At 55.9% G+C, this 16,418-nt stretch overlaps 5 protein-coding genes across 5 annotated transcripts; 2 read left to right on the top strand and 3 right to left on the bottom strand.

Moving 5' to 3' along the window:
* Positions 1-66: 66 nt before the first annotated feature.
* SPSK_05432 (uncharacterized protein) lies at positions 67-1,062 on the bottom strand (the record flags this gene model as incomplete). Its single annotated transcript, XM_016732179.1, has 2 exons — positions 67-706; positions 767-1,062. The coding sequence occupies 2 exons, from the start codon at positions 1,060-1,062 to the stop codon at positions 67-69; spliced, it is 936 nt and encodes a 311-aa protein (XP_016583797.1).
* Positions 1,063-1,974: 912 nt separating this feature from the next.
* SPSK_05113 (AMP-dependent synthetase/ligase) lies at positions 1,975-3,844 on the top strand (the record flags this gene model as incomplete). Its single annotated transcript, XM_016731864.1, has 2 exons — positions 1,975-3,675; positions 3,752-3,844. 2 exons carry the CDS (start codon positions 1,975-1,977, stop codon positions 3,842-3,844), a joined length of 1,794 nt encoding a protein of 597 aa, XP_016583796.1.
* A 500-nt stretch (positions 3,845-4,344) lies between these two features.
* On the bottom strand, positions 4,345-6,807 carry SPSK_04979 (minichromosome maintenance protein 5 (cell division control protein 46); the record flags this gene model as incomplete). Its single annotated transcript, XM_016731737.1, has 4 exons — positions 4,345-4,903; positions 4,974-6,391; positions 6,471-6,597; positions 6,671-6,807. The coding sequence occupies 4 exons, from the start codon at positions 6,805-6,807 to the stop codon at positions 4,345-4,347; spliced, it is 2,241 nt and encodes a 746-aa protein (XP_016583795.1).
* Positions 6,808-7,601: 794 nt separating this feature from the next.
* SPSK_04830 (GARP complex component (Vps54)) lies at positions 7,602-11,700 on the top strand (the record flags this gene model as incomplete). Its single annotated transcript, XM_016731593.1, has 3 exons — positions 7,602-7,690; positions 7,780-7,889; positions 7,970-11,700. The coding sequence occupies 3 exons, from the start codon at positions 7,602-7,604 to the stop codon at positions 11,698-11,700; spliced, it is 3,930 nt and encodes a 1,309-aa protein (XP_016583794.1).
* Positions 11,701-14,530: 2,830 nt separating this feature from the next.
* SPSK_05607 (DNAse1 protein) lies at positions 14,531-15,091 on the bottom strand (the record flags this gene model as incomplete). The annotated part of the gene is made up of 1 exon (XM_016732350.1): positions 14,531-15,091. The coding sequence occupies one exon, from the start codon at positions 15,089-15,091 to the stop codon at positions 14,531-14,533; it is 561 nt and encodes a 186-aa protein (XP_016583793.1).
* Positions 15,092-16,418: the final 1,327 nt, after the last annotated feature.

Here is a 16,418-nt window from a genome sequence, read left to right as displayed (position 1 = left end):
TTTTTTCTCCTTTGCCACATCGTCGCTCTAGCACCTGACACTTCTCTCCTTCCCCGTAGTGCACACTTAGTACAGTCGTGAGCCGCTGGAACTGCGGCGTCCCTTCTCATACAGCCACTTGTTGTTCAGACCCATGCTGAGCCGCTTGCCAGTCGGGCTCGGCGTGCCGGGCATGCTCGACATTGTCGAGTCAGAAAAGAGGGAACCCGCACCCAGCGCCACGTTTGCCGAGCCGCCCAGGGTGCCCGGCGAGCCAAAAGACGCCTTGCGTGTGTTCTGGAACGGGCTGGTCGGCGAGAAGGGCGAGCCGCTGCGGCTGCCACTGGAAGGGCCGCCGTTAGCGGGCCGAGCCTTGGGGAACAGCGGGCTGCCCGAGATGGGCGAGCCGGTGAAGCTCTTGCTGAAGCTGGCCTCAGTGCTCTTGCCGCTGCCATGCGTGGCGGCAGCAATGCTCGCAGCCGAGCCTGAAACCGACGGCGTGCGAGTGTACCGCGGCGGCGTCGTGTAGACGGCATTGGGCGTGGCTGACGTTTTGAGGGCCGGCAGACCCAGTAGCTTGCGCTGGCCGGGCGTTAATGGAATGTCGGATATGGGGTCGGGTTTGCGGAAGAGCGGCAGTAGAGAGCGCGCCATGTTGATGAGCAGGGCAGTGTTAATGACCGTCACCAGCAGGCTGCTGTACTGCTGAGGAAGAAGGGTGTGGCCACTAATAGGTCAGTAACAAGAATCCAGCACAGAACGCGGAAGAGACAATGGGAAACCGTACAATCTCCGCAGCTGCGTGAAAGGCATCCCCGAGGCATTGCCCACCAGGAACACAACCACCAGCGCCAACACATTGTAGACAAACGTCTTGAGGTTCGTCTCGGTGAACACGGTAGCTGCCCGTCGCCGGGTGATCTCGTCCATGCGCGGGTGCCGCCAGTTTCCTGGGCTGTCGGTCAAGATTGGCGTCGATGGCGCAGCCCTTGACGGCGTAGCCTTTGCTGCCGCTCCTCCTGCTACTTGTCGTTGCGGCGTGTGCATCCCTTGTGACTGCGTTGCTACTGCCCGGAACGCCATTGTACCAAGCGTATAGTGTGCCTCGTCTAGTCCTTTATGTGTTGCTTCTCTCGCCTCCCCTCTCCTCTCTCAATTGCTGAGTTTGGTGGACGACGTCGTGGTCGCGAAAAGAATACAAAGGTAAGGAGTCGAAAAATGTCGATGAAGAACGGACAACGGCGCCAAAGGAAATGTAATGTCGAGAAAGGGATGTTCGAGTAAATTACCTACAGCTGCTATGGTTAGTATCTCGTCGCCGGCGCCGGTGCGGTCGGCGTGTCGTTGCAGATGTGAATGGTCGCTTCGTGTTGTTGTTGTTGTTTATTCCTCGTCTCGTAAAGCATTTTGGCAGCGTTGCAGCGTTGGTCTGCAAACTTAGCTCATCCTTCTGATTGGCCAGTCGAGGGCCATTTCCCCTGCGGCCCAAGTAGCACCACCACAGGGAGCATGCTGCCACGCTAGGGAAGGAAGCACCAGAGCACCCTCCGCCTGCCCGATTTCCTTGGGTTGCTGCCCGCTGCGCAGCCCCATGGCACCTTCCCTCACTCCAGCGCGTAGGGAATTAAATAAAATGGCTGGATAGCGGAGCATCTTCGCTGTGGTGCGTGCATGTTTCGCTTGTCGGTTTCGCCCAACGTTCAGTTGTTTTCCCCTCCTCCGGTTTCGAGGTTCTCCCTGCTGTTCGCTTCTGTTCTCTTTCCACCTCGAGAGCAGTTACGCCATCTGCGTCGCTTGTCTGTTCGACCCCGTCTTTTCCGTATTGCCGTGAGAGCTTGTCGCCTTCCTGATCGAGCCAACTCCCGATAACCGCTACCCAGCTGCGGTTTTGGGAAAGAAGGAACGAACGACAAGACGGGAGGGAACCAATACAGTAAAAACAATACCGCACCCGAAACATCACCACCACCACCACCACCACCACCACTCCTCAACATGAGCTTCAACAGCGCCATGTGGCGCTTGGACGAGGGCGTCACCGGCCTCTTCGGCCAGTGGAACATCTACTCCACTGTCCTCGTCACGCTGCTCATCGGCATCGTCACCTTCCACTTGTACACACGCACGGAGCCCGACACTCACCCCATGCTCCTTGCTCGCCAGGCTCAAGGCTCGCCCGTGCGCCAGGAGGGCGAGTCGCCCGTCTACCGCTCGCGCAGCGCCCCGCACGGCATGCCGCTGAACACCGGCCTCGACGTGCGCGACCCGGGCGTGTCCAAGTGGGCCAAGGGCCGCGACGGCGACCTGCGCGACATCTGGCGGCGTGCTGTTGGCGGCGTCCCGGAGAGTGACGCTCCCTCGGGCCCTGCTGTTCCCGCGGCGTCGGCTGTCCCGAAGCCTGTTGCGGGCGCCCGTGGCCGCATCCTGACCTCGTTCGGCACCGATAGCGTCGTCGAGACGTCGCTCGAAGACGTCACCCGCCAGATCAACCTCATTGGCCAGCATATCCTCGACCAGGGCGGTGCGCGCGTCGCCATCTACCTGCCCAACTCAGTCGAGTTCCTCGCCAGCCTGTTCGCCTGTAGCTTCTACAACATGACCGCCATCCTACTGCCTTTTGACCAGAAGGACGACGCTGTGCTGGTGTCGATGCTCCGCCGCTCCGCCGCCGATACCGTCATCACTGCTCCTGGCTGCTTCCCCTTTGACACTGTCGTCCAGAGCTACCCAGCTCTGCGCCAGCTGATCTGGGTCGTCGACGAGGGCAGCGCCCACCTTGATTGGAACGAGGTGCCCGAGGGCACGGGCGGCAGTGTCAACGTGTCCACCTGGCAGGACGTCGTCAACGATGCGCCGCAGGCCGCTGGCCGCGAGCTGCCGGTGCTCGAGGGCCAGTCGCAGCCGCGCGACGTCACCATTTTCTGGGAGCCCTTTCGCGACGAGAATGGCGCCAGCTCGGGCGCCGCCGCGTCGGGTATCGAGGAGATGGTCCGCTTCACCAGCGGCAACCTTGTGTCCGCCGTTGCCGCCCAGCTGTTCGCCGTGCCCTCTGCGCAGCGTGTTGGGCCTTCGGACCTGTTTCTGCCTGCCGACTCTCTCACTCACACGCACACTCTCGTCCTGACCCTCGCCGCGCTCTACTCCAATGCCTCGGTCGTGTTCAACAGCGTCGCGCCCCGCGCCGCCGATCTTTCCATGGCGACCCGTGGCATTGCGCCCACGATTGTGGTGGCCACGCCGTCCGCCGTGCTTGCCACCCACGACGAGTCTGTCCGCCTCCTAGGCAACGGTGCCTTTGCGTCGTTTTTCCTCAAATGGCAAACACGCGCTCTGACCGAGGGCGGCGTCATTCCCGCCGCTACCTCTTTTGTCAGCCGCTTTTTCGACAGCGTGCGCCCCACTGTCGGAAAGACCCCCGGCAAGCTGCGGCTGCTATACGTGGCCGAGCGCGCGGCTGCCGGTACGCCCGCCGTTTCGGCCACCGTCCTGTCTAACCTGCGCATCTTCACGGGCGCGCGCGTCATCTACGCGCTGGCCAGCGCCAAGGTGGCCGGTGCCGCGGCCCAGACGGCCTTTTACGACTACCGTGTGGCCACCGGCACGTATGCGCCTTTCGGCTCTCCCTTGACGAGCACCGAATACCTTGTGCGCAGCAAGGGCCAGAACGAAGTGACTGATGCTAAGCTCCAAGGCGAGGTACGTTAACATCCAAGTAATAAATATATGTATGCAGAACTCGGGTAAAGCGCGGAAGCTAACGTCTTTTCTACAGATTATCATTCGCGGCCCGTCTGTTGTGGGCAACGAGGCTGCTCTGGGCGTCATCGGCGGCATCCGGGACGACAACACGCTGGCGTATGTCTAAGGCAATCAATTGCAATTGCGTGTGTAGGATGAAGGCGTATGAGAACAATGAAAGTTTGAATAGCAAGGCCGGGCCGGAGCGAGCCCATTATCACAAACGGGCGTTGACCAATAGTGTAGACAGATAGGTCGTGACGCACGACATATCCTGATGTGGCGGATCTCTTTACTTTGGAATCAACTCGACCATGTGTCGTAGCAGCGCAAAACCTTTAGCTTGTCATTCGTACTATTATATCATGCCGCATGATCCGTACAGCTAACAACAATTTCCCACAACCTTTCTCATACTTTCCCATCAATCCTCATCATGTACATAATCAACGCCCAAGTCATATAATTAACAATATGGCAGGAACAACCAATGCAAGTGTATCTGTAAAATCATTAAAAAACATGACGCCATAGAATAAAACCAGCGACAAGATATCCCAGACCCAAACTACCATGAAGATTTGCAAAACTGACGCAAGAAAGAAAAGAGGTCCATTGCAGCTGGCCCTATGCACCGTTCCGGTACACTTGCGCACCCTGGTTGCGGAACATAATCGTGTCGCGCCGTTGCAGCAGCTTGAGTGCCCTGTTGAGGGCCTGCTCACTAAATCCGCGAACCTCGACCATTTCTCGTCGCAGGGTGGCCAAGCTAGTGCTCCAGCCGATCGGCAGACGCCGCTTCAGTTCCGCCTCCACGCGCGATGCCTCCTGGTACAGCTCACGGGCCGCCACACCACCAGCACCGGCACCCGACGAAATGCCCGACCCGCCGCCGTTGTTGTTGGCGCCCATGCCCGTCTGGCTGCCCTGGTTGACGGCATCCATAGTTGAGCATAGGAACAGACGAATGGCTTCGTCGACGTGCTGCTCCGTCGCAATCGGCGACAGTGTCAGCTTGGCCAGCGACTCCGTGATGCGCACAATAGCCTCCAGCTGACGAACGGTGATCGGAATGCTCGACCGCGCGTTCGTCTCGAGCTCGGTCGCGTGCACCTGCCGACGAATTGACACGAAGTGGGACGACAGCTTCTCGGCTGCCTCGGCACTCAGTCTAGGGGCACAGCGTCTAGATTGCTACGTTAGTGTTTTTGTTTCACTTCCCATGCGAACCTGCAAACGCCATTGGAGGGACTCACGTTTTGCAGTAGCTAATGTACCGCCGCAGCTTCTCCACGGGGATCTCAGACTCGGCCTGGTCCTCCACGCCCCGGCCACCCATATGAATGCCCATGACGTGCTTGGCCATACGCTCGTCCTTGCCGCGCTCATGCTCGTCCTTGACAATGAAGATCATGTCAAAACGCGACAGAATCGTCGTCTGGAAGTCAATGTTCTCGCCGGGAGTCTTCATGTCGTCGTAACGACCAAAGATGGGATTGGCTGCTGCCAGCACGGATGTCCGGGCGTTGAGAATGGTCGTGATACCAGCCTTAGCAATAGAGATGGTCTGCTGCTCCATGGCTTCGTGGATTGCCACACGGTCCTCGTCGCGCATCTTGTCGAACTCGTCAATACAGACCACACCGCCGTCGGCAAGCACCATGGCACCACCTTCCAGGTAGAATTCGCGCGTCGACTGCTCACGCTGCACCGAGGCCGTCAAACCCGCTGCGGACGAGCCCTTGCCGGATGTGTAGATGGCAATCGGTGCGACCTTTTCCACAAACTTAAGAAGCTGCGACTTGGCTGTACCGGGATCACCTAGCATCAGCACGTTGATGTCACCACGCAGTTTCATACCGTCCGGCAGGATCTTCTTGGAGCCGCCCATCAGAAGACACAGGATGGCCTTCTTAATGTCACGGTTGCCGTAAATCGACGGCGCAATGCAGTCGGTCATGACGTTGTACAGGTCAGGCTGCCGGCTCAGTTCCAAGAACTCTTGCTCTTCCTCTTCTGTGTAGATGGCGCTACCCTTGGCAGTCTGGTCGATGTCGGTCTGAATGCCGACAGCACGTAGGTACGGGGTCCGAATGGCAATAGCACCACCTGTGTTTCCGCTTCCACCTTTGGTCGAGCTCTTGTTCTGGTAGATGGAGAAAATGCCAGTGATTGTGCAGCGCGAGCCGGGCACAACGCGGTTTGTGAGGTAGCGGTCGGCTGAGATAAGCACATGGCGAGGCAGCTCACCGACAGGTACCTGGTCGGGCGCCTCTTGCAGCTTAATGACCTGCTGGTCAACAAACTCGGAGTCCTCGTGCATTACAATGTATGGGTCGAGCGGGCACTTGTCCGACGTGTCGTCCTTGGTCCGCACCCGGCCACATTGGCGGGGCAGCGTCACGCCGCTAAATCCACCGGTCACGCTGATGGGAAGATTGAAACCGCAGCTACGGCATCGCACGGCAAGCTTTGTGGCCTTGGAGGACATGACAGAGGCACCGATGACAATTCCCGGGACTCGCACCAGGCGAGCGATTGTGAGCGAGTCAAGGTTGCGGATGGCCACCTCCTCAGCGCTAGAATGGAGCAGAAGCTGATGTTCTGGCAAGTCGACTTTCTGCTGGTGGGGGAAGACAATTCGGTGCGTGCAACGCTTGAGGGCACTCTCGAACTAAGTTTGAGACGCTGTTAGCTGAGGTCGGGCGAAAGGCATGATCAGTTCTTGAGTCTTGTCGTCAGCCGCGGCTTACTAGTGGAATGATCTCAGCGGGCTCTGTCACCAACCGGTGCGCCAGCTCTTCATTGTACTTGATCAGGTCGCCAATGTCGACGTCGCAGTAGAATTTCTTGAGGAGTGCATTCTCCTTGAGCTGGTCTCTGCGAGGCAGTCGGGTTAGCAGCGGTTTCATGCGTGTCGTATGTGAGCATCGGCACGTGGGGAGCAGCTTACCTGTAGACAAAGTTGTTGTCGAGGCGGAACTTGAGCACAAAATCTTCGAGGTCTCTTTGTGTCTTGACGCGAGAGTCGTCGCCGTTCTCGTTGTTATAGTCGTAGACATGGGTCGAGTAGACCGATTGTTGATCCATCTCGACGGCGGTTGCTAGTGAGTGCTCGATGTGATGAGTCGTGAGCAACCGGGCAGATGTGTGCAATGAACGCGCTCGTTCGGATGAAAAGAAGACAGAGAAATGTGAGGAGGTCAAGGAATAGGGCAAAAAAGGCAATTAAGCAAAGGTCACTGCGAAGTAAAGGTGGTCGCAAAGGAAGAAAGTGCGATGGAGGGGGGATTTCCTAGAGCGACACGAAAAACGCGTCGCGTACCTACCCCAGACGCGTCTTAATTAAAGTGGTTGCATACGGTAAGGGCGACTTGTTCTGAAGACACTTCCAAGGGGTGGGAACAGCACTTTGGCGCTAGCCTATTTCGGACCTGCCCCTTGATGCCCACTTTGGGTGATGTCACGTGCATCTGAATACAGAGTACGCTAAGGCAACGACGAAACGGTACGCTTATGCCGTGGCCAGTCGCAGCGTAGCTGAAGCTACAGCTTGCCAACGACGCACGAAACGGACATCGGCATCACCACCCACAAGCCGGACCTAACGGCTCCATTACGCATGTCGCAGGAGCGAATGTCCAAAGTATTGTCTCCGAGATATTCTAACCCAACAAAATACGCTATCCCCGTCCATCAAGAGCGCCTGTTAAGCCAAGCGGGTCGCCAGCCTCGAAGCCGATTCGGCCGATTCGAAGTCCACCTCCCGTTGCCTCACCCTAGGCCCCCGGACGCGAGGCCCCGGGACTCCGACCTACATGCCATTGTCCGACTTGCGACTCCATCCCGGTTCTGGTTCTGTGACCAGGCCTGGCCTGTGAGCCATGTACTCCAATTCCGATGGCCGCAAGTCGGTCGATAGCTTGACGTCGCCCGCCGGCGTCACGCACCGTGCCGACTTTCCCTTCCACAAGTGAGATACAGCAGCCCTGGGAAGGAGATGGGTTCGATATACTGTTGTCTGTCAAGTTAGTGGTGCTGACTCGTTAGACAATACAACAGGCAACGCCGAGAATCCGTCGCTAGTTCCACAACTTCCATCGGCGGCACTTTGGACACGGCCGTGGGAGGAGGAGGTTGGCCCAACACTCTGCAGGAGGCAGGACAGAATGGTAGGCACTGGGCTCGTAGCCAAACGGCATTATCTTGTCTCGCGACCCGTCTTGACAGAACCGCTGACTGACGCCAACAGCAATCTCCACATTACTCCAGCCGCCCATCGTCCGCTCTGGCTTCCAGCCGCACACAGCCGCCCCGGCACACAGCACGCACAAACCGCCGACGTCGCGCGATATCCCGCCTGTCAAGCTGACGAACATTGAGCAAGTCGACTCGTCTGAGTTCTCCTCGTATTTGCGGCAGGTCGGCAGACTACACGAGCAGCTCCATCGAGCCAAAGAGCGGGAGGACGAGCAGCTGGCCACCGCCATTGGCACGCCGCGCAACAACAGCAAGGAAGACCTTGGCGAGAGCGCGGCCGACGGCCACCTGCGGCCCAGCGCGTCGCGCCGGACGTCGTCCACAAGACGGCTGTCGGTCTCTTCGATTTCGTCGGCCACATTGGTTGATGCTCCGAGTCCGGTACGGCGTAGCTCGTCAAACTTCCGTCGTCAGAATCTTGGTCCGCCGCCGTTGAGCACCATTCCCAGTGTCTACTTTGACGAATCTTTCCACCTGGAGAATCCGCGTACGTTTGATATTGTCAGCGAGCGGGCTCAGGTGATCTCCACCTCTCTGGACGCGGAGAGCGAAAAGGACAAGGACGCAGCGCACAATGGCGGTGCCAGTAACAGCACGGCTGCGCCGCGGAAAACGCTTGCCAACAACCAGATTCTACAGGAAAAGCTGTCTTGGTACATGGACACGGTGGAAATGCACCTCATTTCGTCCATATCGACGGCGTCCTCGGCGTTCTTTACTGCGCTTGGGGCGCTTAAGGAGCTGCACACAGAGGCTGCTGACTCTGTCGACCGGATCAAGGCGCTGCGCACGGAGCTAGGCGGTCTCGACGAAGAGGTAGCAGTGCGCGGCCTCGATATTGTGCAGAAGCAGCGCCGCCAGCAAAACACTCTCAAGTTCCGTGCCGCCGTCCTGCAGCTGCAAGACATTGTCAGTGGTGTCACCGCGTGCGACTCTCTTATTGACGCGGGCGACGTGGACAAGGCACTAGACAGCATCGACGCACTGGAGAAACTGATTGCCGGCGAGCACGATCCAAAGGCGAATGTGACGCAGCCGCGCGGTGGCTACGCGCTGTGCGACTTGCGCGGTGCGGCAGCCTTACAAGGCGTTGGTGGCGACATTGCATCGCTCCGCTTCCGTATCGGCAAGGCCTACGAGGCGAAGTTTGTCACGGCACTCATGAAGGACATTCGCAACCACGCTGAGACCGTCTCCAGCCAGGACGTGCTGATGCGTTGGAACAGTGCCGCGATGCGCTCCCGCGGCGGCCACAACCGCGAGCCGTCCGCGTTCCCTGCGTACCTCGCGTCCACCGACGAGCTACGATCCGAGCTCTTGCCCATCCTCACGGGCCTCTACAGGGCCAAGCACGTTGCCGCGGCGGTTCAAGCGTTTAGAGAGGCGGTGCAGCGCGAGATCAAGAGCCTGATCCGGCGGCCACTGCCGAGCTCCAACGACGACGACAATGAGTCCGTCATGTCATCCTCGACAGCCGGCAGCTCACGTAACCTGTCGCAGCACGAGAAGTCCTCCAATCTTGCCAGGAATCTGCGCGCGCTCGACCCGCAGGACGCGGAAGAGCTGCTCGTCAAGGTCTACATTGGTGTCACGGAGACGCTGCGGCGCTTCACTACCCACGGTAAGGTGCTGCTGGATGTGGCGAGCTCCGTCGGCGACGACCAGATTCCAGAGGGCCTCAGGTCGCCGCCGTTTAGCCCGTCCGGTCGGCCGATGCAGCACATCTCTGACACCGGCATGGCGGTGCAGGGCGAGGTCCACAAGACGCTCGATGTCAGCAACCTGCTTGGCCAGGCCGTGGACGTGGCTCAGGACAAGATCGTCAAACTCTTGCGCGTCCGCCAGGAGCAGAGCTCGAGTCTCTCGCTCAAACTGTTCCTGCGCTACTTCACACTCAACGTGCACTTTGCCAACGAGTGCGAGGCCATCTCTGGTCGCAGCGGCACATCCTTGAAAAACGTCGTCAACATGCAGATCAAGGACTTTTTGAAGGGCTACGGCGATGCTGAGAAACAGAAGCTGGCCGTGGACATGGATAAGGATCAATGGATAGCCAAGGACGTCAGCGACGAGGACAACGAAGTGCTGCAGCGTATTTTGAACGCGAGCACAAAGGACGCACCTTCATGGACTACGGATGTTAAGCTCTGGATTCCCATCACGACAGACGACTTTAAAGAAAGCACTGACAACCCCGCCAGCCTCAGTACTGACGCCGTACCGGACGCGGCCGCTGCTAACGGCAAGGCAAAGGTTCGCGGCGCCACTATTGACGAAGAAACCTTTTCGCTGCCCGCGTCGGCCTTGGTTTGCATCCAGGGCATTTCGCGCTATATGCACCTGGCAGTGGCCATTCCGTTTATGACCGCCGAGGTGGCATCGACACTCGTTCAATATCTGCAACTGTTCAACTCGCGATGCACACAGCTCATCCTCGGCGCTGGTGCCACGAGAACCGCCGGTCTCAAGAACATTAATACGCGCAATCTTGCTATTGCGGCCCAGTCGCTCTCATTCTTGGCGACACTCGTTCCGTATGTCCGCGAGTTTTTCCGGCGACGCGCCAACTCCGTTCCGGGCGTGACGGCGTCGAGCCTGATGGGCGATTTTGATAAAGTTAGGCGCTTGTACCAAGAGCATCAAAATAATATTTTTGAGAAGCTCATGGAAATTATGAGTGCTCGCGCGCAGGTCCACGCCCGGACGATGGCTAAGATCACGTGGGACAACGACGATAGCGAGCCCGGAGTGCACGCGTACATGGAGACGCTAGTCAAGGATACGATAACGCTGCACCGCAACCTCGTCAAGAACCTCCCCGAGAGCAGCGTGCGATTTATTATGGTGCCCGTGTTTGCTAGCTACACAGAGCATCTGAGCAGCGTGTTGACCACGGCCGAAGTCCGCACCCGGAAGGGCCAAGAGAAGTATGTGCTGTTGACCCCAGTTGCCGATGAAAATAAACGAAACAAAAGTAGTGAACTAACCAATTATAACAGCATGCTCCAAGACCTCGATTACTTCAAGAACCGCCTCAGTAAGATTGATGGGTTCGAAAAGACGGGTGACGTGCTCCGGACGATTGCTACAAACAAAGTTATCAAGCCGCCTACGCCTCCTCCTCCGCCAGCGGTGCCAGTCGTAGAGCCTTCCGTCGAAAGAAAGCCTTCGGGCGAGTCCCTAAAGGAGACCACAAAGGAAACCGACAAGGAGGCCAACATGGAGACCGCCAAGAAAGGCGACGTCAAGGCGGAGAACAAGGCCAAGGAAGACAGCGACAACGACGATTCTGCACCCCCTCCGCCCCCTCCAAAAGACGGTACTTCCACGACTACGAAGGAAGCCGAAAAGAATGACGAGGCTAAACTCGAGACAAAGCTTGAGGAGAAGGAGGCGAAGGAGGAAGAAAAGGAGATGAAGGAGACGAAGGAGGAAAAAATGGAGATAGAAGAGGACAAATTAGGAGAAGAGAAGCCTGAGAAGGCGGAACCCGTGGAGACTGTCGAGAAAGAAGAGAAGCCGGCACCAGTGGAAAGCAAGATGGTCGACGAAAGGGCAAGGCCCGAAGCCAAGAAGAAGGACGAACCCAAGGCCGAACCCAAGAAGTCCGAGGCGTCAAAGAAAAACAAGAAAAAGAAGGCCAAGAAGGCAGCGGCCAAGAAGGCAGCGGCCAAGAAGGCGGACGACAGCTCCTCCGAAGAGGGCAGCGGCGACGAGAAGTAGCTGCTGCAGCCTGAAAAGGACTCTACAAGACATCGGGTTCTCATGGGTATTATTCGCAGCACTTTTATTTGTTGTTTTGGACGTCAGTTTGGCCATCAGCTTAAAGCTTCAAGGGGCTGGAGACACATGATTTGGTTACATGGTAGCGATAGCATGCACATAGACAGAATATATCAGCGAGACGAAACCTCGTGAATGACAACGGTGAATACGTATTGATGAGGTTCATTCAGACTTGCGTACTCTAAAGGATAAATTCTTTCTCTTATTTCCTCATTTTCTTTTTCTTTGTGTTTCAATACTGAAATCCCCGCAGTTGTTATCCCAGCTTCGGTCGTTTCACCTGCGCATGTTGGTGATGAGACAGACGAATGATGGTTTGCTGTCATAGGTATCGATAACTGCAGGACAACATCACGGGCATTGGTTACGCAGTCCTTTGTTTGAGGTCTTCTTAGTCAAGTTCAGGGTTCTTGTATAAGTGGGCCTCGGGGGTCCCTTCCCACCCACTTATATCTCTCCTTTGTTCGATGTGTAAACACTGCAAGTGCGACCAACCCCAAAGTCGACAACTTGACACGAAAACGGCAAGAGCCAGCGTTGTATCTTCTAAATAACAGTTCACAACGGAATAGGAAACAACTGCCTGGATTAGCCACCCTTCCCAAACCAACCACCACAAACCACGTGACTTTGTGAGGAAACAGTCGAAGCTTTTCGACCATGAGCTGGACCAATGGTATCGACACAAGATATCCGTACATTCGAGACCAGAAATCACAGTCCAAATCAAGGGATGGCGATGGCCAGATGACAGTGCGTAGGGCACGGAATACAGGTATCCGTCACCGGGGGGCAACGGCGGCCGATGTCTCTTGCAGTCACGTTCGCCACGGGCTCGCAAACATATGTACGGTGTCGAAACCGGACCAGGTGACCTATGCCGTCATACCGTACGGATTCAGATACCATCAGTTTAGCCCTTCGTAGTCAGCCACGAGACTATGCTTGGTTGCTCCAGAAATTGTCCGATCCATTGCGTAGAAGAACGTAGAAGAGTCGTGTGGCTCAGCCTTACTAGTGAATAGTCTGATGAGGCTGCACTGACGACGGTTACCTCAAAAATGACGTTTTTAAGTTCCTTAGTAGTGATTGTAACTACTTCCGGAACTGGGGGAGCACTACGGAGATGACGTCAAGATTTCATTGAAGGTTAGAAGAAAGTAGGTGAGCAAAAAGACACGGGGAAGTCGAATTCTGGTGCATCTTGCCCCAGTTTCCGAGGTCTCAGCATGAGGACATAGGGACATGGGGTAACGTGTAAGAGTCGAGGTCTGGGAAAAGAGGCAAGGGCATGCGCAGATCTGGGCTGGGCGAGCCAGATCTGGACAAATACGTGAAACTATGCGAGGGGTTTGTCGTCGATCATTTTTATTTAGCGGAGAAAGGACAGAAGGAAAAGTACGCCGTTGGTAAAGATGAACAGTAAGGTTTTATGAACGACGTAGAATAATAGGAGCAATGGAAAATTAAAATGAAGAAAGACGAAAGAAGGAAAATCAGCGTCGTGCTGGGGTGCCCGTTGTTATGGCAAATGTGTTTTGGGTGTGTGAGCAGACGTTGCATCGACGGCTCACGACCATCGTCGGCTTCTAGAAGGATTTTCCCAGCTTCCGTCTGGGACTGTTAATTCCTCTAGTCGTGTCCACGTACGGAGGCGGCTATCACTCCGCTGCGGGAGCGGGTAGTAATTCCAGATCGCATATCAAGCGGGATCTACGAAGTGGAAAAGTGGGAAAGGAAAATGAGAGCAAAATTGCCAGGGTGGGTTGTATCTGGGGGACATTGCAATTTTAAATTTCACGAAAAGGGAAAGGAGCGCTTTCCCAGGGCAAGGGGACGAGCGGGGTGGTCGCATCGTGGGAACGGCATAGTTGCCCAAGACCTATGCTTTTTTCAACTACATCTCTTAAACTAGTAACAAAAAGAAGTTATGTCGATGTAAACGTCTGAAAAGGTTTTATCGTGCTTCATTAAAAGCAATAAAACATCATTAATCATGACTGGTATAAACACGCGGCTGAATAGCCGCGAGGATCATTCTTCCGTTCCGGCGCGGATAATTAATTGCACGCGTCGTGCAACACGGCACGATAAAAGATCTGCATCGAACCGGGCACATGGTTTTATCTAGGTCACTTCGTTTAACGTGGCAAAGCAGCTTGTCTGGGAAAGTATCTCATTGATTGTTCGTCAACGGTCTATCGTCTATTCAATATATGGGCAGACTGGAGTCACGCCGCATATCCTAAGAACATGTCCAAGAAATGCAAAAATGAAAGTGTATGCAAAATGGGGTATGGCAAGAAAAAAAGATGTGAAAACCGAGAAAGTATCTCAAAAGAATGGCGTATCACCAAACACTGAAAAGAGTGGCAGTCATGGGATCGCGAAAAAAGAAGTGTGGAAATGTGAAAAAAGGTCGGGCAGAAGAAGGAATCCAAGTCGTAGAAAAGAGTGTAAGTTGCCCTTGAAAGGAGTGTGTGAGAAAAAAAATCCAGGGAGTGCGTCACTGGGACAGCTCTTTTGAGCAGTTTTCCTCCAAAAGATGTCGTGGTTTCAAACCACCAAAAGTAAGAGACAGAATGGTCCACGCCACGATGGGCGTCGAAAAAGACAGTGGGAGAGAGAAGAAAGGTCGTTACGGTCTTGTGTCATCGTAACCCGTCACGCACAGCGGATGGGCTGAGTCATTTTTTTCGTGTCGTTAAAAACGAAAGACGCGAGGATGCGAGAAAACGAGAAAGCAGAGCCGTTTGGGAAACGAAGCTTAGTACTTCAGCTCGACCAGGTTGCGGGGCAGGTTCTTGCCAGTGGCAGCGGAGTTGACGTCGCGCTTGGTGGTGTTGGCGCTGCCGCTGCCCAAGGTGACAATGAGGTTGGTCTGGTCAGTGACCTTGGTCTGGACATCGTCGGGCAGGTAGTAGGCGTTGTTGCAGGGGAAGGGGTTGCAGCCAGAGGTGGGGGTGTTGGGGGCGTCCGCCGGGTACATCATCATGATGTTGTCGGTGTCGGCCGAGTTGACGATGGCAGAGACGTCAAAGTAGGTCGAGCCGCCCCAGCCCTGGAAGTTGACCTCGGCGAGCATGCCGGGGACGTTCTCCTTGCCCTCCTGGACAGCGTATGCATTGCCAATGAAGCCTTCCGCGAAGTTAACGGGAACGGTGGCACCAGGAGCGACGGTCACGGGGTCCATGCCCTCGACGCCGACGCTGGGAGTGATGTAGATGGTGCGGGCAATGTTGTCCGTGGAGACAAAAGTGAGCGTGTTGGTAGCCTGAGCAGTGGCGGCGAGAGCCATAGCAGCAGCGACGTTGCGGAAAGAGAACATGTTGGCGGTGTTGTAAAAGAGAGTGTTTGTGCTGTGAAAAGCTGTAAATGGTGGGTTGTAAAAGATGCGAAGATTCGTGTGTATATAAAAACCACCGGGGTTCGAAAGTGAGAGGATGAACTTTGGATAAAGCTGTGAATGAGTGTAGGGACCAATGAAGGAATGGACAAGTTTGTTGCTTTTGGTAGGATGAATCAAAAAACAAGACAAAAACACATCGACAGATGGCATGGGGGGAAGGGGGGTCTTTATAGATGAAGGGGGGCCATGAAAGATGCGAGGAAGGAGAGACGCAGAGAACGTCTGTTTTGGGTGCAAAAGCCATCACTTCCATCCCCATCGTCCCCATTTCCCCTTTCAGAAGGAACCGAGAAGGGGAGGTTTAGCCTAGCGTGTCGACGACACCGGCGCGTGGAAAAGAACTAACGCCAGGAACAACCGGGACAAAAAAGGGGAATGAGACAAACGAGTCCAACGGCAAGAAGGAACGTGTACTTCGGTAAGGAGAGAAAGAGTGTGCGTGGAAAACCAGCAAAAACAGCAAGGGACGAGGTAGCAGCGAGGCACAAGGTACTTCGCAGTCACCTTCAACGGCCACGGACAGCAAGTGCGGCAGCTTGTATCGAGTTTCGGGCAGGTACGAACGGCGGGCGAGGCAGACACGCAAGTCGATGCGTGGCCTGGATGCGGTCGAAGCAGGTACCTGAGTCCTAAAAGAGGGAGGGTGTGTTGCCCCTTGCACTAAGCCGTTCGCGGCTACGGCTCCCGAGCGAAAAGTCTTTCTCTTTCGCGCCGCAGTGTTTGCAGCAGTAGGATTTTTAATTTTTTTATTCTTTCTTTTTCCACTGGTTTCACCTGCCTTCACGCCGCCACTGCACACGCAGGCACTAAATCGTAGCGCGGGCCATTTTCAAGTGGGGCCGAAAGGCAAACGCTGGGTCTTAGTGCGTCCCGCTCAAAAAGCTCCGTACAGTACTAAAACTCACGCGCACTTTTTGTCGCTTGTTCAGTGCGCGACAATGGGACGCCAAAAGACGCACTCTGCACTGTGGGGGGCACGCTGCAAACAGGGGTACGAGGGGTAGGTGGACACTGATGAGCTGGTGGAGCACGTCCAGGCTTCAAAGTCTTTCAGGTACGCGGAGAGGCAGGCGCTTGTCTGACAGCTCTTCCACGCACGCGCAAGGTGGGAATATGGGAAGGTGGGGGTGCAGGCACCGTCCACCCAGGACCAGGGCGCATTCAGCCCCTGCCCCCAAACCCCTTCACCTGCCTTTTATTTGTTTCATGTTTCGAAACGAGAAAGGGCGAATAGCTCAACGGGAGG

This window comes from Sporothrix schenckii (assembly GCF_000961545.1).
Source record: "Sporothrix schenckii 1099-18 chromosome Unknown Cont49, whole genome shotgun sequence".
Classification (NCBI taxonomy): Eukaryota; Fungi; Ascomycota; class Sordariomycetes; order Ophiostomatales; family Ophiostomataceae; genus Sporothrix; species Sporothrix schenckii.
Note: the sequence above shows the minus strand (reverse complement) of the source record. Positions and strands in the feature narration are given on the sequence as shown.